Source organism: Clytia hemisphaerica, unplaced genomic scaffold (genome assembly GCF_902728285.1).
Source record: "Clytia hemisphaerica strain Z4C2 unplaced genomic scaffold, Clytia hemisphaerica genome assembly, whole genome shotgun sequence".
Lineage (NCBI taxonomy): Eukaryota > Metazoa > Cnidaria > Hydrozoa > Leptothecata > Clytiidae > Clytia > Clytia hemisphaerica.
In genome coordinates, this window is record NW_027104472.1 from 496,900 (window position 1) to 520,020 (window position 23,121).

At 34.4% G+C, this 23,121-nt stretch overlaps 2 protein-coding genes and 1 long non-coding RNA gene across 3 annotated transcripts in view; 1 reads left to right on the forward strand and 2 right to left on the reverse strand.

Annotated features, from left to right (window-relative positions):
• The window catches only part of LOC136821321 (probable E3 ubiquitin-protein ligase HERC4), a 63,212-nt gene that overhangs the window by 23,468 nt on the left and 16,623 nt on the right, over nt 1-23,121 (reverse strand). The window contains exons 11-12 of the mRNA XM_067077557.1: nt 19,689-19,754; nt 19,256-19,355 (exon numbers count right to left, since the gene is read on the reverse strand). Of these exons, the coding sequence (XP_066933658.1) occupies nt 19,256-19,355; nt 19,689-19,754 (166 nt within the window). The remainder of the gene's footprint in view (nt 1-19,255; nt 19,356-19,688; nt 19,755-23,121) is intronic.
• Nucleotides 2,301-5,540, reverse strand: LOC136821326 (uncharacterized). The gene is made up of 2 exons (XR_010848720.1): nt 5,500-5,540; nt 2,301-3,682 (listed from the first exon to the last, which is right to left on the reverse strand). It is a non-coding gene; the product is annotated as an uncharacterized lncRNA (long non-coding RNA).
• LOC136821322 (uncharacterized) lies at nt 5,499-7,875 on the forward strand. The gene is made up of 2 exons (XM_067077558.1): nt 5,499-6,362; nt 6,605-7,875. Exon 2 carries the CDS (start codon nt 6,739-6,741, stop codon nt 7,699-7,701), a length of 963 nt encoding a protein of 320 aa, XP_066933659.1. The 5' UTR covers nt 5,499-6,362; nt 6,605-6,738; the 3' UTR covers nt 7,702-7,875.

The following is a 23,121-nucleotide window of genomic DNA, read 5'->3' on the forward strand; positions in this document are numbered from 1 at the left end:
AGCCTAAAATGTTCTTAACATGTTCTTATTTTCGCCAATTTTTGAGTATTTTTGTCTATTTTCCTAAGAAATTGGGTGTTTTAGAGTCCGCGAAGCCTCAAAATGTTCTTAACTTGTTCATAGTGTGCAGGGGGGGTCAAGGTCCCACCTAAAATTTCAGGTCCCAGTACTTGAGAAACTCCCACCTGATAGTTGACTTTCCAAGTCCCACCTAAAATAGGGATTTTATTTAATAAAAGTTTTTTAATTACCAAATTTCGATGTGCTGACCTCCCCTTCAATTTTTCAATAGTAAAGATTGAAATGATACCACATCAAAACAAATATGCAATGAATTCTAATTATCATACAACTAACGTGTATGAAGAATAGAATGATTTTAATTGGCTTTGCAGACTCTTTCGAACTTTCGAATGACTCGTTTAAAGCATAATTTTTGCCTTATGAAGGCCAACCTTTTTGCATATTTGATTGGCAAACAGTTGGCACTTCGGGCAGTTTGGAATGAAAATTCCAATAAAAAGTTAGGGGAATTTTCAATGAAAAACAGATTACAGGATTCAAAGACAAATATGTAAAAATCTAAAATTTAAAATAATTTTTCTTTCAAGATTTCCATAAGAGTCCCACCTAAAGATTTCTAGTCCCACCTCAACCTATTTCCCCCACCTGAAAGTCCAAAATTTCAGACTCCCACCTGGCTGTTTTGGACCCAAAAATCCAAAACCCCCCATGCAGAGTGGGGGGGGGGGGTGCACACTATGTTGTTCTTAACATTTTGGCCATCAAAGCCTTATGTTTTTATATAGTTTGTTCTTATAAGAGGCCCCCCCAGCGGTTGGCGTGATGGCGTGATGAAGGGTTTTTCGTGTCGTGATGGCGTGAAATTTTGAAAAAAACAGCGTGATGGCGTGAAAATGAAGTGCCGGCGTGATCGTGAAATCGAGTTTTTTTAGGCGTGATGGCGTGAAATTGGCAGTTCAGCGTGATCGTGAAAATTATATTTATTAGTTGAATCGTATTTCGCACTTCCTCTGTAACTTACATTCTCCTCTCTTTCTTAGATGCTTATTCTTATAGATGCATCAAAGATATCAGGTCTTTTATTTCAGGAAAGCAAACATTTGTAGCAAATCCTTAAACAGAAAGAAGCAACAGGTTTATTATGAGGTGTAATTTTAAGCAGATTGATCAAAGGAATCCTGTGATGTTTAAATATTTTGGAAAAAGAGAGTAAATGACAGATGACATGGAGTTTTTATAAGCTTTAATAATTGGTCATTTGAAATAATAAAAATGACGCGTCCTTTAGAAAAAGTAACAAAATTCTTTTATCACTGGTTAACGACCAACCAAATCAGATAAGAGCTTGTAAAAACTCCATTTCGTCCCTTAAATGAGGGCGATTTTAGCCATACTAAATTGAAAATTTCTCCCGTCGGCGCAAACCATGGTTGCGCCTCCTCGTTCCCCTTTTGAAAACTATTCACAATTAATGCCCATGGGACCCGTCAACGGGGGGACCAGGGGGCATGGCCCCTCATGTTGCTTGTACTTTTAAAAGATTTCCATTATTTTTACATGAATTATTTTTCAAATTGAATCGAAATGGGTCCTAAAATAGCACTTTGAACCCTCCAAAATTCAAAAAATTTCTCCGTTACCCAACCATGGTGGGCTTTGTCAATTTACTCAAATATACCTCAGCCCTCAAACCGGTGCCCTTTGATGTGACCAGTTGTCCAACAATTTTTGATATGCATAAGTCAAGATTACGTCATTTTTCCTATCGAAAACACCCAAAAGAACTGGAATTTGACCCCTGTAAAAAATAGAAAAACAGAGGTCAAATTTTATCTAGATTTTTCGGGTGTTTTCGATAAGAAAAATGATATAATCTTGACTTATGCATATGAGAATACCGAAAAACTGATTGACGACCAAACACACATATATGTGGGCAACAATTAAGTTTATACAACAAAATATGAGCGTGAAAACTAAATTTTCTAGGCGTAATGGCGTGAAATCGAAAAAAATTGGCGAGATCGTGAAAATCATATTTTTCAGGCGTGATGGCGTGAAATCGAAAAAAAATTGGCGTGATGGCGTGAATTTTGGGTCCGCTGGGGGGGCCTCTTATAAAAACGTGTAGTTTGAAAGCTAATAAACCAGCCGAGGCTGGAAGGTCAGCCAATAGAGCTTAGCTAGATAGCTTTAATAAGTGGGTTAACAGATGTAAGAGATGCACTGAAACAGAGTAGACTAAATATGTTGAATAATGTACAAAATGTGAAACATTTGATAACTTGATTTAAAATTTTGTAAAACAAGCCTGAGAGCTCCTCCAACCCCCCCCCCACGAGAAGCTCAAAGTATACTTCTCTTTAGCATTGTCCATATAGTACGTACGCAAAGATTTTCCAAATATTTGACACCCCCTCCCCCTTGTACGCAGAGAACAATAGAAATGACTTTGTTTAAACAATAGATGTACGCTTTTGCTAAACCCCTCTCCCCCCTTCACTGTGTACGTACTATATGGATGGCCCCTCCAGTCTGGGTAAATAAATTTTGTAGTTTAGTACCGTCAAGTTACACAACATGCACACAACCATCTTGAAGACTTTGCTGGTCGCAAATGATAATCGAAAGCAAAAATTAAAATTCATAACTATGCGGGGAAGCTCATTTTTCCCCCGTTTTGCTTTAAACTCGCTTTTGATTGGTCTATGAATTTGGGCGAATGATTTACCGCCTTGGCGGAATAAACACACAACCATAATAAATAAATTCAACAGGGCAGCGGTGTAGCAATTAATTTCAACTGGGAGTCCTCTCTTCTGTGCCAAGCACTGGCAGTGTTTTTTAAACTTTAAAACAATGTTAAATGAAGACCAGATTGATCTGTTTGTTATGGCTGTGCAAGATGTGACGAGAGTGTGCATGTTGTGTAACTTGACGGCAGCCTGCTTTCTGCAAGGCTGATAAGAGATATCTATAAACTGTTATCACCATTCATTCCATTCCATCATTCAGTCAAAATATGCGCCAAGGTTAGAAAAACACAATCTGCGTCCGGAACTGCGTGAAAAATAGTCTGATCAATTTCAACAAGAACTGTATATATTAATATTAATATAAATGATCAAATTCCAAAGACCATTTGTCATAATTTTGCAAGTCCAATAATAGGAGATGTGATGTCATCATTTGGTTCCCGTCATCTGATTTACGGTCAGCAGGTAGAGCTGGAGAGTCGGAAAGCTTTTCCGCTGCTTTGCTGGATTTCCACTGTCGACCTCTGCACGCTCTGTGTTTAAAAGTTTTCAAATCGAAGTAGAGAGCCGCATGCTAATGGAGAGTAAACCGAAAACAACAGTTTATCCACGGTTTCTCAATTTTAAAATTCGGATCAGTCCACACGAATTCCCTTTCAACAAGATGTATAGCTGCTTCTTAACAGAAAAATATTTTCGACTGACCGGCCAAACGACTCCCACTTTTTAAAGTAGAAATGACGGGAACCAAACAGTTTTTTGCGATTCGCCGTTATTACAAACACGTCCAACCAAGTCCAAAAAAGCACGATTGCATCCAGTCTTTATATCAAAATTATACAGTAGCTGTACTTTTGTAATAACATTCCAATTCCAATAACATTATAACACCATCAATCCCCCTAGAGGCAAACAAGAAAAATACGTTTTTATCGCAAAAACTATTAAAAAGCAGCAATATAAAAAGTATCAGAAAATTCAACATAAACAAAAACTTGAGCAAACGGCTTTAAACCTTCAAAGGATGTAGAAAAAGAATCCCCTTGATGAAAATCATGTGTTTGATTTGCCGAGTTAAAAAAATAAATGACAGAAATTGAAGCTTGCAACAGATTTACACTCTGACACTGACTTATCACATCTGACTATTGCTTGAGCCGCCATCTTGAAACTACATTATGATCTGTAAAAACAACGCACGCTAAAAGTACCCAAAAAGTTAACCCGATCGGACGAAAGTTTAGAAATCAAAGTGAGATCGGAAAATCGGATTTTTTTTTTGCCGTCTTATGATGATGGAACTGGAAAATTTTACCTATTTGAATGCTCAGCTTAGGCTGACCAATAAAGTAAAATAAAAAATGAGCCATTCATTATCATCTGTAGACGCCCAACCACCGATGACTGTGGTGATTGTAATTCTGTGGTATTGTTTGCTGTTTAAAACAATTTGAAGATATTTTTGCGTTTCGAAATTTTTTAACGATGCTTAGTTTAGCCCTCCGGCTGTTTTGGTTAGAAGAACGATTCCTATATTCTTCTCATAGTATGCTCCATTGAATGTCGATGGCAATACAAATTTTGAAGTATACCTCAACATGAGATTACCAAATGCAATCAAATGATGAAATGTACACCAAAACTTAATGCTGTTGACCCTTTAACTGCCGATGTCGGCATATCCCGACATGAGCACTTTAAATTTCTTTGCCGATGTCGGGATTTGCCGACATGGGCACTTTCCATTTCTTTGCCGCAAAATTTAACACTTCTACAAAGATTTTGTATTAGATGGTTTGAAATGAAAAAAGATAATATTTAACCCTTTCAGTCCCACGCGACCGCACTGCGGTCCCTTTGGACCCGTCGTTTTTTCCCAGAGGACTGCATAGCGGTCCCTGATTTATTTTTCAAATTGTGATGTTTTGGCGGGAAATAAAGAGATGTCTTTAGACCATAGAAGTATTAAATAGATAGAATGAAATCTCGCGCCTCCCCTATTGAGAGAAGCGTGTCTTCTACTTGATCTTTCCTTTTCATCTTTGCCGCGCGTTATTGTTTCGAAAATCAATTTTGATTGGCTCTCGACAGTCACGTGACATTTGTTATGAAATTCCAAATCTATCTTAACATGATTCAAAACCGGGTCTCAAAATTTGAAAATGGCGGAACAACAAGAAACAACGTTCAGAATTTTAGAACTTCTTGAGGAAGATTCTGAAATTGCAATAATAAAATTAGATTATGAAGATTCTGAAATTGTCCCACAAGACTTTGAGAATGTTGATTGGGACGATACTTCTTTTGATGGTTTTGAAAAGCAGACATCCAATGAAGAATTAGCTATTCAACAACAAGATGAACAAGAAGAACAACAACAGCAGAAAAATGCTCAAACTTCTGATGTAGAAGAGCAAGAAAATACAACGAAGAAGGAAGTTGTCTATTTATTTTGTTCAAAATGTAACAAAAGATATCAAAAACGTGGCTGTCTTATCAAACATGAAAGCATATGTAAGTCTTTATTTACTGATTTTTTGTTTGTTTGTGCAAAACATCGTATAAGTATAGGTCAATGTGAGAGAATAAGTTACTTTTTTTTCGTTGATATTTTGTTTAGTTTATTTGTGTGGAATGACTCTATTTCATGCTACTAGCTTCAAAGCTCTTTTAGTATTTCAATATCAGTGAACGATCCAAAAATCAGTGTTGTACGTACCGTAGAGTCGTTTAATCTCGACATACGTCTTGCAATCTCGACACCGGATCTGTAAAATAATCAAAACAAACCTTGAATGAAATTCTTGGTATCATTCTTATCGAACAAGTTCATCCATCAAACTAGAAGTTCAGTAAACATTGCAATCCTTTCAATTAAAAAGAAAGCCAAATTATAAGCAGTTTTACACAACACACGAAACGCATGCAAACTTCCTCGTAACTTTCTCGTGTCCATCATTAAAATTTTACAACTTTATTACGCTTCAAGTCACGTGATAAAAATAATTCGCGCGCTTAGCCTGGTTTCCCCTTCCTTATATATAAAAACACACGCTCTTGGCGCTAACAGGTCGCACGCCGTGATGGCCAGTATGGCGGTCACATTAAATTCAAAAGGAAACCGGGTTCTTTTTATTATTTTCGGTTCACGGTAAAAATGTCTACTAAAAAATTCCTCGCGTGCAAAATGTTGTGTTGTTTTGATTTAGACATCTTCGTTGAAAGCATGCTAATTAGTTTTTAGCGATTACTACATCGTTAAAGTTTTCTTTTCAAATATAAGTATAAGTAATAACACTTCACATTTCTCATATTATATTAACAATCTGTGACGTGATAGAGAGAGAGTACATTTTAGTGATTGATTGATAACTTTGGTATGTATTTGTTTATGTTTGATTTTTTATTTCGAAGACCAGCCTACAGCTATGTCGAGATTGCAAGACGTATGTCGAGATTAAACGACTCTACGGTATAACACAGTATAATAATGGTGAAACTTTTGTTTTAATTCAGGTAATCCATTGACGGGAAAGCAACCTAAGAGGAAGACAAAAACAAATGAGCCAAGTACAACAAAAGGTATGTATATTTGAATATGGTACTTGAGTCTCATACTCTCTTGCCACTAAACCTAGAAAAACATAAAACATATAATGAATAACAATTATTTTATGCAATGCAAACAAAAAACTATATTTAAGTCAAAAAAAGATTATAATCAAGGAATTAACCCACTATTAATTTGTATAGTTATGAATAATTACAATTATGAATAATCTTAATTTTATTTGAAGCTATATTTTTTTTGTTTACTTATTCAGGAACATTGACAGTAACTCTGGATAAAGTGGTGAAAGATGGAGTTTTTGACATATCATTGACAGCAATTACAACTGATAAGATCAACTGTATAGATCTTGGAAATTTTGAAACATTTGGTAATCGTGTACGAGATATGGCTATTGATTTACTATCAAAGAAAGACACAAATGAATACAAAACGATAAGCAAAACATTGTTGACAACAATTTATGGATTGATGAGTAAAAGAAAATTGACCCAAGAGAATGATAAGCAAAATCTCTTGAGAGAATTGAATGTTTATCAATCTAAGAAAGAAACCCATAAAACCTTTGACGTGATCTGCTCAAAAACAACAACAGAAGAATTCAAATCATTGTTAAACTCATTGATCCTTAACATCATGACTGAAATATTAAAATTGGAAAATTACAAAGAGAAAGATAAATCTGTGGAAGTCAAGCTTACAACTGAAGAACAACAAGTTTTACGTTATTCAGCTGGCTACATAATTTTTTCAATGAGGAGAAAATACTTTAAACTCTTAAAGTCAAATGTTGAACTGACAAAGTTAACAGCAAATGGTGCCATGAAATTTATTGAAAGCATCATCGAGGAGTATGATCCAGGCTTATCTGGTGAAACCTATTTAGAGTTCACTCAAAAATGGGTTGAGTTGAGAAATCGAGGCGGACTTGTTCAACTGAATGACAATTTTTATCTCTTCATACGTAGAGTAGAAGGATTGGTAAAGGGTATTTTGACCGTAGAATTCCTTCGAAGATATCGATCTGAAGATCTGAGGGATATATTGATGGAACGTATCAGAAAAAGTGATGGTGTTAATAATAGATGGGAGATTTTAACAAAGGATTTTGAGGGTGGAAAGAGTTTAAAAGATATGCTAAAGAGACAAATAATTTCTAAGTGGATAGACATTAGAGCACGATCATTTGTGAAAGGTTTCATCGAACTTATGAAACAAGTTGCAAGGAAAGAGAAATCTCGCAAAAGAACTGACGAGGAAAGTGAAAGTAATAAACCAAAAGGAAAACCAAAGAATCAAACCGTTGCTAACAAAGCTGAGGTTGGTTTCCGCAAAAAACTCTCAAAATAACCCTTATTACAAATAACACATTCCAACGCAACACAACTTTTTTATCAAAATGTATTATAGTGTGTATATAGATTTTATTTTAGCTTTTTATGACCTTATATTTTACTGGAAGAACCTGATTTGGGTTCAGAATCTTGAAAGATAACCCTTTCAAAAAATAAAAATATTCCTGACTAAAGTTTTGATGCATTAGTACCCAGGGTTGGAGATTAGGGTCTGGTGGATGCTTGATATTTGGAGACTTTTAAACAAGACCATCTACACTTTGACATTTTTAAGATTACAGACTTTTTAATGTTTTTATTAGTTTATAAGAATCCTACAACTACTAAATAAAAATCTGATAAACTTATTACATAGTTTGAAATGTTCCTACTGGTGATCAAATTTGTAATCGATGACTAATGGGGTCAATAAAACAAATACTACTTCAAATGGTAATAATAGACAGGAATTTAACAAAGCTTAAAAGGGTCCAAAGCAAGATCAAAGAAACTCTAAAAATTTCTCATTTGTCAGATGAGTTCATCAGCTAACTGTGAAAAATATTTGTTTGAGAATTTTGATAACTGATCACAGGCTTTTCTGTACAAAAGTAAAAAAATCATACCAGAGCCTATAAACTAATTGATGTTCAAAATTTCGTTCTAAAATACATACAAGGTATAAAATAGTAGAAATTAAGATAATTAAATAATTGCAGTTTGAAATTATTTTGTTTGCAAGAATTCAATCATATTTTAAAATTTGATCTTTCGTTTCCTTGGTTGGCAAGCGTCTAGTATCATTTATATCTATTTTCACTGTTTCTCTGTCGGCTGCTTGGGCATTACCCTTTATGCCTTGTATAAGTTCTGACTTCATTGTGCCCAGAGCACCTTCATTTCGAATAAAATCAAGCAATGTTGGGTTTTCATTGAGTCCACCTTGTCTCCTCTGTCGACCGAAATGCTCTTCAACAGGATCTTGTGAGAACTTCTCTGACAATACGAATTTTATACCAATATCTGCACTGAGTAGCTCCTTTGTTAGGCGAACAAATGATAAAACTAAAAAAAAAATACTTTATTTCTTAAGAAATTGGCTAAAACAGAAAAATCATTTTATCTGCTAATCAAAATGGTTAAGCTCGGGGGCAATGTTGAAAAACAAAAGACACTAAAGCAAAAAGGTTACCTGACATTTTCCAACCAAGGCGTGTTTGGGCACTAAGAAGTTGTTTTTGCTTTTCTTCTTTAGTCAGGAAGATTTTTTCTTCAACTTGCTCTTCCCATCTACCAAGATAGTCTTCTAGAAACTCCACTTCAAGAAACTAAAAAATAATGATGAACAAAATTTTTGTTGATGATTGAGACCATAACACACAGATACACAAATTTTCTTGAGTTTAACATTCAGATAATAAAATTATCAAACCGTTATTGACTGTAGGCTGCTGTAGGGACTGTTTACTTTACTTAAAAAGAATGAGTTGCCTTGAAAACAAAATGATAAAAATTACATGGAATCTCCAATCATTGATAGCTTCATATTTCGCAAGTTCTCTCTTCCCTTTTCTGTCCAAATTCACTCTGGATACATTCAAGCAATCAAAGGCCCTGTCGATTGTCTTTACAAAAGCTATTGTTGATTTTGTATCGTGTCGTCCTTGCATTTCTAAGGCATTTGCAGTTGTTTGGCTCAATACCTAAATAAAAAAAGAGGTTTGATGTCAGTTAATGTAGATCCACACTATATTGCTGATGACTGAACTTTTAAGAGCGGTTTCTTCAGGTTTCTTTCATTTGTAAGAACGTAGAATAGAAGGATAAACAAATCCTATCAAAGCCTGTGTCTTACCTGAGCAGCTAATTTCACTGTCATTCTTGATCTGGGTGTTAAATGTATGTGTTCATCAGTAAGTTTGAGTTTTCTGAGACCAGCAATATCTGTTTTGGAAGAGACCAGTCCTTCAGAATTTGTGAAAATACCCATGTCTTCTTCCACAACTCGAACAATGTGCTGCCAAGAGATATCTTGACCATCAAGCTGAAGATAAAAGAATAGTGAGAAATTTACAGCAAGGTTGAACATAAATCTGTAAGATACTTTCAAAATGTTAAATGTGTTAATGCTTTGAATGAATTTAAATGGTAAGAAATGTTTTCGAACTCAAATAGCATTCTCAAAAAAACTGACAGTATAAAATAATAATTCTTTTAATCAAATTTAAATTTACAAATTCTTACATGAAGATTTCTGGTATTCTTATTAGCCAGTGAATTTTCAAAACAGTTTCTTGTTGTCTTCAATAAATGAGGAGCATCAGAAAAGAAATATATTGGAAGGGTACCATGTTGATTTAATCCCCAATGAAAATTTTCACCAAAATCCTTTGCCATGATTCGATACATCTTACGATTTGTTGCAGCACCATCGGAGACTAAGGCCCGAACCTTTAATGAAAGTAAAAAAATCTTTATAAAAATATGCACAAAAACATAAACTTTTTTAGTACTCTCACACAGTTAAAACATTAGTAGTTTGATTTTGGAACTTGTGACCAAGAAAGTATTTGCACCATAGATTGCACCATGTAAAAAAATCATTATATTATGAGCTTTTTGCTATGTTTACCTTGAAATCCATAGCTGTCAGCACACGGATGGCTTCGTTTGTTGTTAAATACAATTCTGAAGCTGTCATACCAGCTGTAGCAAAATAGCCAAATGGGTAAAGCAGCTTTGAGCAAATTCCTCTCACCATATACAGATTGACATGTGTTGCAATGTCTCGATTGAGGTCAAATGACTCTTGGTGATCTGATGTAGTATTGTTGGATCTCTCGAGATGAGCAAACTCCTGGTTCAAGTCTCCCATTTCAGTAAAGCCAATGAGCTTGCCAGAACCTTTGTGGTAAACCAACCCACTTTTGATTTTCATCTCATCAAAAGCAATGATAACGTGCTTATCTTTTTCTGACATATTTTTGATATCAGCCTCGATTGCAAGTTTCTTGAGAATATCAGGGTTAAAACCTACTGTGGTATCTGTAAAATTGATGTATTTTTTCAGAGTACTCACACAAGGTAGCTGTAAAAAATTTAAATTTTTGTCGGACATTTGACGGTATGCAGCAGGTGATGCTTTGTATATGCTGAGACACCATCTGTAAAATGAGAAAATAAAAAATTATTAATAATCCCCAAAATTCTGATTTTCACTAATTGGAATTTCAATTCATAGGATGACTCAACACATTGCAATTCACCTTGAATTGTTTATTAGAGAATCTTTAAATTTCAACAGGGTTTGGTCCATAAATAATGAACATTAAGTTGTCATAATTGTTATAATTTTTTTTCAGCCTTGAGAAAAAATTGTATATTACTCTCATTTTATACCTTATTATTAAGGGATGCCACCTCATTCCTCTACTATCTTTCTTGGAAGCTTGGATTTTTTGTTGCTGCCATAAAAGCCATTGAGGGCTATCTTCATCAAACTCAAAGTCAAAGGACTTAGACTTTATAATCTTCTGTATTACATCATGTTCATCAGGTTGAAGATCAACAGCATTCGATAGGATATCTTCTTGCACACGTGCATTTAACCGAGAAACCTTTTTCATCAACTCCCACTTCTTTGCCTGAGCATTTTTAAGCCTTTCTTTTACCTCTGATGGCAGAAGATATCTCACATTGGCATTGGAATCGTCACTTCTCCTTTTCTTTGCAGCAGGCTCATCTGGATCAAGAATCCTGGACCGTATCTTGATTAGCTGATTAGTTTTAAAACGTTTACAGTTTTGACACAAATATTCCTCGTCTGGGTCTACAGGAGCTTTGTTTTGCTTGTCAATTAACAAAATACATTCTTTATGACGTATAAAAGCCATGTCATCTTTGTTTGCAAGTTGTACATGTTCCTTATTTTCAATGTAAGCATTAAGACAACTATCAGTCGATAGAAACACATGTTTGATGTCTAATCGTGATTCAATAACATCCTCAAAACCAGAAATGCCTCTGCAAACCTTGTGGTTATTGAAAAATTCAACAAGATGTTGTAATTCATCAAGTTTTGGAAGGCTAGACTGAGGGATTTTATGCTTTCCATAAACTAAAATGTCAAGCTGGTTTGTTTTATCAACTCGTAAGGTGAGCTCATTGATCACTTTACCTTCCTCTGAAAATGTTGGCTTAAAAAAAACACGTTTGTATGGCACTGGTGGGTGGGGTACTTTGAGAAAACCAATTTTCTTCATGCATTGATCAACATCATCAATTTTCACTTTAATAATGGATTCAGGCTTTGGACCGTACTTGAAACAGATTTCACAGTTTTGACTATGAGGTAAAAATTTGAAAGACTCTAAATAGACTCCAGGATGTTCAGGATTGGAATTTTTTGAAAGTCTCACAAGTTTCTGGTTACATTTCATACACAATGACTGTGGGTACAATGATTGGTTTTGACATTCATTATTGACATCAAAGCCATAAAATATCAGAATTGCATAACCATATTCTTGGACATTTTTAGCATTAGGATATCCACGTTTCTCTACAAATCTTTCTCCACAAATTCTACAAAGTGTCTTCAATATTGATGTATGATCCATTTTTCCTATTTTTCTTTTCTATTATTGTACCATGATTCTACACTTTTTACTAAAATTAGGTTTTATTTTATTAGGTTTTTTTTTGTGCCTGGAAACATTAATAAATATATAAGCTTGGGCCATGACATTGGATCAACATGAAGAAACAGTTACCACAAACTGGAAATTTGCAAATTCAATGTTTTTTTCCATAAAATTAAAAAGCAGTACGGCCTTCGCTATTAAAAGTAGAGAAAACATAACAATAAAATAAACAAAATGGCGGACAAAATTTCAAGAAACACATGTAAAACCCATGTAAAAATGTTTAAAAAAAAAGCACTTCGGTTTAATCAAATGGCCTCAAATAAATTGCAGAGGTAAGAATAATTCGTTATCTTCTTATATCCTTGAAAACTAATTGAAAACGCAAAAACTGACTAAGATATTTGTAATTTTAACCACCATACAAAAAAAGCCATTTTTGATCTTTCAGTCTACACAGAAATTCAACAACAAACTTCTGAGAAAAACCCTTTGCATATCACGTGAGCTGAAAGCATTAGCTCTCTCACGAACTTTGAACAAAGCTTAGCCAATCAGTTTTCATTGACTATTTAAAGGAAAACCCCACATTGGTAGAATAATCAGAAACGAGAGATTTAGAAAAAACATGGCTCAAAACCAGGAATCTGCGATTTTTTCTCCCCACGCTTCAGAAATCAATAGAAACGGTAAACAAAAGAAATATAATGGAGTTTGATCTTTTCGACGCGAGATTTCATTCTATCTATTTAATACTTCTATGTTTAGACAGCTTTCAAAGAAGATAAGATAGCGCGTCGTGTGCAAAAGACCGCGTAAAAAAAGCTTGTTCGAGTAAGAAGTTATGTTTACAAAAGTATTTACAAAAATTTTTGCAAGCAAAATCTGTAAGGCCGAAAATGGGATTTTTTACAACTTCTATCAATCATTATGATTTTTCTATGAGGGCTAATCAAACAATTCTTTTTTCAGTTAGTAGATACTGTTGTGCTAAACATTTATCAGAAGAATGAATGGGGATAAATCATTTTTTCATAAAAAAAATTACCATTGAATGGCAAAAAATTGCTGTTTTCAAATTTTTTTTTGCCTTTCTCTGGTCACGTGACACGCTGATGACGTCATTTTGCAAATTTTTTTTCTATCAAAATGATCCTCATACTATAAGTGAAAAAGGGTAAAAACTTGAGAGGACTAGGTTTAGTGATTCCAGAGATATTGAAGCACGAGTAAATGCATTCAAAAACTCATTTTACGTTTCTGGGAAAGTAGCTGTGAAAACTCTGGGACTGAAAGGGTTAAAAGCTTTTCTATGTTCAAAAATAACTATTCAACAATGTTCAACTCAAAATTATAGTCCTTGGCTGATACTTCATATATTATTCAGAAAATGAAGTCAAAATCGCTACCTTTTGCCCATGTCGGCATATGCCGACATCTGGCAAATAGGTCGAAACTTAAAAAATACGCACGGCAGTTAAAGAGTTAAGACAATCACAATCGAACGGGGCCGACGGTTGAACCAATCGATTCAGTCGGACGCAATCGGTCAATTGATATTTTATTTTCGAAGGCATAAGGGTCAATAACATTTTGAAGAATATCCAGGGTTTTTCTCTGAAATATCAGAGGGTGTCAAAAAAATATGCTTAAAAACCCAGGGGCCTTCTCTTAATAAAGAAAAGAAAAACAGAACAAGAGGGGAGGGAGTTCGTTTTTTGAGAAACTTGTTGTACACCTCATTATGTAATTGCAATAAAATGCAACTGTTTCATGAGACGTGTACAACAGTTGTGCAAATATACAATAGATCATTAACTATTAAATACAGTTTTAAACCGTCAAAACTGGACAAAACTGAATGCATACCACGTGGTCTAGGAGAGAAACTAGAACATTGGTTTTATAACAAGTGCCACAGTCCGATTTTTCTAGGTTTTTTAAGAAAATCGCTAGTTCAAACTTTAAAGGCTTGTTTTCCACGAACGGCCAAGTAGCATTGGAGCTGAAAGGTTTAGAGGAGAAAAACTGCAACACTGGTTTTACAACAACTTGAACATTGTATGGTCATTAAAAAAACTCAAAACTCACAAATTGGCTTTACTGCAATCAACAGCTTTTGTGCTTGAATAGGTTATTTACTACATGTGGATTTAATTTGAAAAAATAGCAAAATAGCAAACAAATTTTAAAGTGTATTTCATATTAATGCAATTACTACACGAAGTACACAATAAATGCTGCCGTTTAGGCAAGAATATCTTCCGAATTAACTAAAAATCATTTTCCACGAATGACCAGTCACATTGGATTAACAAGGTCCAGTGAAAAAAAGCTTGAAAATTACTTGTACAACAACTTAAAGATGAACGAAGCAACATTCAAGTTTCTTTACTAGTAGGGTTTCTACCAAATTCATCCATCGGGCAGGGATGTGTGGACATTGCATGTTCATTGAAAAACTCAAAACTCACAAAAAGTTTACTTTAATTTTATTAACAGCTTTTGTGCTCTGAGAATAGGTTATTTACTACGGATTTGAGGCAATAGCAAAGCAAATTTTAAAGTGTATCTCATATTTTTAATTGCAATAAAAATGCAATTAAATACACGAAATACACAATAAATGCTGCCGTTTAGGCTAGAATATCTTTCGAACAAACTAAAAATCACTTTTCTAAATCGAACACTAGTCGAACATCGCAACTTAAAGATGAGCGAACCACCTTCAACTTTCTCTACTAAAACTACGGCCAATTTATCCATCAAGGGTTGTATAGGGATCGCATGGTCATTGAAAAACTCAAAACTCATTATATCTGTTTTACTCTAATCGACAGCTTGTTATAACGTATGGATTTAATTTGGAACAATAGCAAAAAAACTTTTAAAGTGTATCTCGTAATAATTGCAATAAAAATGTAATTACTACATGATAAACATTGCTGTTTTAACAAAAGTATCTTCTAAACTAACTTAAAATCAGCTGACTCCTGGTCCAGAGGAGAAAAATTAAGATAAATAAATCGCAACGATCAACTTTCTCTATTAAAACTTTTACCAAATTTGTCCATCAAAGGCTGCATGGGGGTTGTATGGAAAACTCAAAACTCAAAAAGTTTACTTTACTCTAATCAACAGCTTGTGCGCTCGCTGAGAATATGATTTGATTTGACATAATATCACAGCTACTTTTAAAGTGCATCTCGTATTAATTGCAATGAAAATGCAATTAAATACACGAAGGACACAATAAATGCTGCTGTTTGTACAAAATATAATAATTTCCAAATTAAATAAAAATCATTTTACTCAAGCAACCGTATTGGATTAACAAGGTCCAGTGCAGAAAAGCTTGAACATTGGATGTACAACACAAATTGAAGATGAACGAACCAACGACCAAATTTCTCTACTAGAGCCTCTACTAATTCATCCATCTAAACAGATCTAAAGAGTAATAATTATCATATATCTAAATAAAGTAAGAAAAATGTATTTTGGAACACGACGCAAGTAATATCATTCTACAAAAACCTAACCATCATATCAACCATTTAGACGAACATACTCTACAGACATAAATGGAACATTTCTTTTCACAAAAGTGCGAAATAAAAGAAGAAGGCACAGATATAGATAAAAGACAATCAACAAAGATACAAACAATCAAAAGAATGGCAAGATGAAGACAGAGCCTAGAGTCAGGTGTGGCCACGAGTAAGCACTCTCTGCTATAGACATTGCATATAATCACTTTAAAGTCAACAAGCTCGTCAAAAGAAGGGTGGCAGTTACTTTATAACATAATAAAATCGAAGGTTGTTGATGAAGCATCTAAAACATTGCAGCGAATAAATACAACGATTGGCAGCAAAAAAAACAGCAATATTGAAAAAAAAGTGATGCTAAATCGATAAAAATGCTAAACAAGAGAGAAAAACACGTTGAACATGTGGATGACAAAGACAAAAGACTCAATTGAATCACTCAACTCTAGGTATAGGTCAATCTAATATTTTGTTGTTAAAAAGAATAACACAGAAATGCATTGTGATGCATTTTGACATGAAAATTACCCAGATACAATTACACGATTTTTATAAGAACGTCCAAAAGATTTGAACACAATTGGGATGTTAAAAATGTTTCTTTCTCAGAGTATTTTTTGAGTATTTTTTGAGTATTTAAGTGCAATTTTCTAGCATATCGTATGTTCTAAAATCCTCAACACCTGAAAATTGTTCTTAAAATGTTCTTAAATATTTCGTCTCGAAGCTTTATGTTCTTATATATACTTTACTCTTATAAAAAAGGTATACTATAATTCATTTCGACAGATTCAATTACACAATGAGGTGCACACAATAACTCATTGTTTTGTTGTTAAGAAAAAAATAAAATAAACATTATTAGGATTAAGATTTAAACCGATTTCCGCTCAAAAACAAACAGCATTTATGGATAACAAAAACAAGCTAAGTATAAACATTGACATTATGATGCTTGATTATACAATAGGGTAAACATACTTTATAAGCAGTCCTGCTCATTCCTTACAATTTTGTAAGAACATTGAAAAGACGTCTAAAACTATTTTAATTATTCCTACAAAAAAAGAAAAGAATGAGAACAGTCGAATCGTCAAAAATAATTTACTGGTTCTTATAAAAAAGAGTGTACACGGGTTCATGAGCCGAGGTGGTTATGCGCTTTTTAAGGATAAATACCTCATTTAGAAGTATTTTACTCGGACTTTCCTAAAAGCGAATAATGCGCCAAATTTCTCTCCGACATTTAAGTTATATAAAAAATCACACACAATTAAAAGTAATTTTACTGACCAGAAAATGACAGATTGTGAGGTTCAGCCGGTCTGTAAATTACATTATACGTGATTTTACATCTTTCGAGTTGTTTTTTTATCTAATTCTTAACAGTTTGTTTGGGTTCTTTATAGTTAATACGAAATTCCAGACAAAAATTCCGTCAAATCTGGGACAAATCTGTCCAGCAAGGAATTCTCTATATGGTCATTAAAATACTAGACATGTGACTGAATTAGAATTTTGTAAGTCGGTTAGACAACCAATATTTAGCGCTGGAAAATATTTCACGTGCGGTTCAGAAAAAGGTGTGTAAATGTGTAAATTTCACAGATCGGTCAGTAAAGTATCCACTTTTTTCGGACACTTGTCAGTTTCATTGATAATTATGGATAAATCTAGTCAAGGAAAAGTGGCTCCGACTAAAATTTTAATCGACGAAAAACCTTTCCCTTATTGAAACCCACCAAGCTAATTAACCAAACTCCTCACACCGCCCTTCAAATTTTACCGTCACCTCAGGTCTACCATCACTGGTCAGGGGGGGTTTCAGGGGGTACCCGATTCCGCAATTCCATCAATTTTTTCCCCAATTTCCGTCAAACCGTCTTAAATTGAACCAAATTTCCGTCACCGTCATTTCCTTTGAAATTCAATATTTTTGTCGAAAATTCCGAAATTCCGCAAATTTTTTTGCTAAATTCCGTTTTTCCGCAATTTTTTTTGCTAAATTCCGTTTTTCCGCACTAAAATTGTCTAATTTTCCGTCTCCGTCAGAGAACCCAATTTCCGTAATTCCGTCTTAATTTTCGCCAAATTCCGCCACTCCGTCCGAAAAAAGGGCCGATTCCGCTCCTCCGCCAACCATGAAACCCCCCCCTGGTCAAATGAAAATATCAGAGTCATAAGCCATGGTTTCTGTCTTCTAAAGCAGTCCCCTTAGATTTTTTTAATCCCCTTCAGCAAACAATTTTTTACAATAGAGAGAGAGAGGGAAGAGAAAATGCAGATTGTGAGCACGAAAACGGGAAAGAACAGGAAAGAAGATATTAAATAACAGATACAATTTAATCAACAATTTTCGAATTTTAGTTTCCCTATCTTCTTGTTTTGATAGATTCTTGCAGCCCTCAATGAAAACTCCCCCCCCCCTTAATTAAAAAAAAAATAGAAAAATCCTCCCTTTTTCAAAAGGCAATTTTTTACTCCCCTTATTTTAAGAGGGGGCAGAAACCATGATAAACATGGATCGGATTAACTTTCACGAGATTTAAGATCGTGTCTAATCTTTGCTTTTCCCACGATAATAAAGCCGGCGAAATTAAACGAGATTGCGAGAATAAACCACGCGGATCAGATTTTCGAATGAAAATGCCCTGTAAATTTGCAATTTGTGACAAAGATTGGGTCATTTTTGACTGACTTTTGGCTCATTTGAGAAATCAAATCTCGTAAAAATCATAACCCGGTTAAAGTATAATTAATCAGACACTCGTTGTAGAAATTTCCATCCGACACACTGATTCCTTAAAGGTTTTGTTTTTAAATAAGAGTGAAATCGTTTGCTTACTCATCAATTTTAATTCACAAGCTTTTTCAGATTGAATTGACATGGATGTGGAGCAAGTTTGGTCAGAAATAGGAAAAGAAAAACTTTTTTTGCTTATGTCAGCATAATATAACAATAGGCTGACACTGTCCTAATATGAAATATGTGTCTGATATGAAACGGGAGACACTTATGTAAAAATAAAACCTTTAAGAGCTCTATCATAGACAGGTGCGCATCCACCCATACGCCATCAGAATAATTTAAGTGTATCAAACATTAAGGCCGGTATCCACTTTCACACCAAATGGGCGACATTTTTTTTCCCAACCTTTTTTGCCTGAAGAAATGATTACGTTATAAAAAAGTTTCGCGCGAACAAAAAAAAAGTTGAAGGAAATTCAACTTTTTTCAACCGTTACGTCAATTTTGACCAATGGAATTGCTTTATTTTTCAACCAACTAATGACCTTACGAAACGTTAAATTTTTTCGCTCACCTCGCGCAAAAGTGGAGACCGGCCTTTAAAAAAGAGAACAAAGTGAAACTTACGACTTCGAGAAGTTCAGTGACTTGCCATAATTTTTCCAGTGAAACGTGGATACCCATCGGGTGTAAACCATGCTCTGAGCGTGACGTCGAAGTGCAATTTCTGGAAAAAAGGAAATAAAACGGAACATATTCAGAGCTTTCAGTAACATTCTTTTCAATTATTGATTTCAGTTTAGGGCGTGAATGTATCCGGTTTTCAACTAATTCTGTGTTGTAACTTTGGATGAAATTTTAAAAATAAAATTTAGAGATATTTTGATTTGTTGATTTTCGGTGGTACTGTATTCAGTTGTACTTCAATTTTTACATTTCAAATATATGTTGCCTTGATGAGAGGTTACCGATCAATTTATTGTGTATAAACGTCATCCAACATAAAATCTCAATATTATATGAATAGACAAATAAGACGATGAATGCAAAAAGTTCTTACTGAGCGAGGAAAGAAGCATTTAGAGTTGATTGATTTGAAAATGCGATCGCCAAATATCTGCGTATCCTGAAAATGAGAAGGAAAGAGATGATTAAAATCTTTGAAGTACACTTTATACAGGTCAATTTTGTCGGCCCATGTATGAAATTTTACAAGCAAACTCAGGAAAAATCTTGATTCACCGATTTTTGAAAACTTGTGAGCTGTTTACAGATTTCGGTCCGATTTTTGATTGCGTTTTGCTTAGATTATTAAAACTTTCAGTATCCGACGAAATCTTCAAGTTGAATTTAAAAAATTCACTTGCGCTGAAGATATTGACAAGGCACAGTCAACTCCTAATTCTATAAATCGAATTTTACTGTAATTGGGACCGAAATATGTGCCCCTTCAGCTGGACCTTCGTTCAAAATACTCTCTGTATTTCAAATATTTCTCTAATTCGAAGAAAATATTCGGTATCTTGAAGACCAAGATTAGACCTAATCAAGTCTAGACCATATCAACTGTAAATAATTGTTGCCCCACCATCGTAAGGCGAATTCGTCATTGGGAGAAAAGCAAAAGCAGGAAAAAGGAAAAGGGAGAAAAGTTGCTTTAACCAATTTTTCCCTTCAGAAGAATTTATACTTAATGAGGCAACAAGAACGGGAACAAGATCTCGTCATAGTTGTTCAAAGTTGATTTTATCGCAACATTCTACGAAACTTGTGAACTATTCATTGATATTTCTTTGTGGTGCCACAGTTTATTAGATTTAGTGTGATAAGATGAAAATATCAACCGCTATCTGTTATAAATATCAAAAAGTATATTATAAGGATTTTTATAATCTTACACATTCTTTTGACCATTGATGACAAAAGTTTGACATCACATACTGATTGCTTACACGTTTTTTTTTATAAGAACGTCAAAAATTTTCGAAGCCTTCGGATGTTCTTAGTTTTTTGGATTTGAAGCCTAAAAATATTCTTAAAATGTTCTTATTTTCAGCATTTTTTGAGCAATTTGATGTAATTTCTTAAGAAATTGCATGTTTTTAAGTCTCCAAAGCCTTAGAATGTTCTTAGAATGTTCTTAAATTTCTGGGCCTCGAAGCCTTATGTTCTTATATAGTTTGTTCTTATAAAAAAAAAACGTGTATATGAATACACTCGGTTTTTCTAAGAACATATTTTCTAAGAACAACGAGGCTCGAAAGTATCGAAAAAATAAGAATAAAGCTAAGCCTGGAATGTAGTATAAGTAGTATAGTATAATATATAAGTATGAAGAAAATGAAGTAAATGAACGATCATAGTAGCGCGAAGCGTAAAATTTGAGGTTTAAAGAGTCAAAAAATAAAAATGGTTCTAATAAAAAAAAAAGCAGATTGTATCTAGATAACAGCATACCTTATCGGGGAAAAGTGACGAAATTTTGGACAAGTGACGAAAATTTTCCCCGGCCTTAATGCGTTTACCAACTACCAGCAAGTGACGAATTTTTCCCCGACGAAAATTTTCCCCGACGAAGTTTTCCCCGATAAGGTACTCTTCTGAATAGAACCATCTAAGTTTAGATTCTACAAAGAGCTTTTATTATACAATGCAAATCTTATTACGGAATATTATCTTATACCGAATCTTGGTTTGATCAATATAAAAAATTAATACCTAAATAATTGACCATAGCCATAAGAGCACTGTTATATATTAAATATTAAAGACGTTCCATTTCATTTGTAATTCAAATCGCTTGTGATGACACATTTTTCATAACATGTTTAAAGCTTTCATAGAATGGTTCACCATTGATTTAAAAAGGGGCCATAATAAATGGATGTGAAGCAGAATTTGTACCATAAACAAAGGCGGTATTAACAAGAGCAAACAACGAGTAGTTTCTTATACCGTGCTTTCATCGAGAAGGGATTCTTACCCAAGTAGAACTTACAAAAAGGAAGAATTTCAAGTGTAATCAAAGAGAAGAAAGTTATCAATTGCAATATCAATCAAATATTAGCGATGAGAAAACCAATGCCAACACAACCCACGCCAAATGAGGAAGGAACGCAAGCCGTAAATGACAAAAAAGATGACAAGAAGCCGTCAGCATCGACCATCTCTCAAAATCTACGCAATTACATTGATCTAACTGAAGAGAGAAATAAATCACATCGCAAAGCAGCAGTTTTTTGGGACAAAACACATCAGTGGGCTAACATTGCCATTATCATTCTCACTTCTGTGGCTACCATTTTCTCTGTTATGGAGGGATCGATTCCTAATTATGTCGTTCCCATAGTTACTGGTTTAGCAGCCATGGTTTCTAGTATGGTGGGTGTTTTCAAGCCGTTTGAGAGACATAACTTGCATGTTGATTCGTCCAGAAATTTCCAACTTTTGATGCTGCGTTTAGTGTCTTGTGAAAATATTTCCGAGTATAAAGAAGTTCGGAAACAGATACAAGAAACACTACTAACAGAACCTTTTGCACGGGTTTCTAAAAAGAAGAAAGATGACGACGAAGAAGCGAGAAAGAAACACAGTGAAGTGATGTGGGCTTTGAGTAGTAAATTGAAGATCGAAATTTTCGAGGAAGAACAAGACTGGAAAAAGTTTAAACAAGACGTTAAGAACGGACAATGGGTTAGTCGCCGAAACCAACCACAAGACGAAACTTCAACGTCTAAAGTGACTTCTGAAAATTCAACGATGGAAGGTCAACAATCGTCGAGTGGACAACAAAACGTGGGTCCATCATCACAAATGATTGATCGACCAGATGGACCTAAAAGCAGTCCTAAAAATGAAAATCCAGTTGAACGTACCAATTCTATGGAAATGAATGCTCCAAATATTTCGGAGGATCGACACAGAGAAGAAACAAAAGTGTCTAGGGCTATAAATGTTGAAATTCTAAGAGGGAGACAACGAACCGACTCAAATGTGGCTCTCGTAGAAAGTCTGGATGAAGGTATTCCCATGCATTCCGTAGAAGATCAGGATCAAGGTGTTCCGATGCAAAAAGACGAGTCCATGACACCAATTACCCAAGAATCAATCCCATATCTGCGAAACCTTTCTCAAGCTTATCAGAAGAAGAAATTCCCCCAAGAAGAACACATTGTTGACGTAGAAGAGGAAAATGAAGACCTCAGTACAACAAATGAAGTTAGCTCTTCCTAGCTCCCAATTAATGACTTTTAAGCAGGCACGACACAACACCTTCTTTAAGGGTATTAATTTTCACGCGGTTTTTCGCAAACTGAAAAACTAAAATTTTCGCCTGGATTGTTAGTTAAAAGGTTCGTGAATGTGAAAGTTCCATTTTGCTAGGGATATTGGTCAAAATTAGAATTTTAGATTTTTTTGCGAGGAAAATTTTTGAAAAAACGGCTAAAATTCACAAAAGCCGCGAAATTTCATCGGAGACAGCTCGTCAGTTT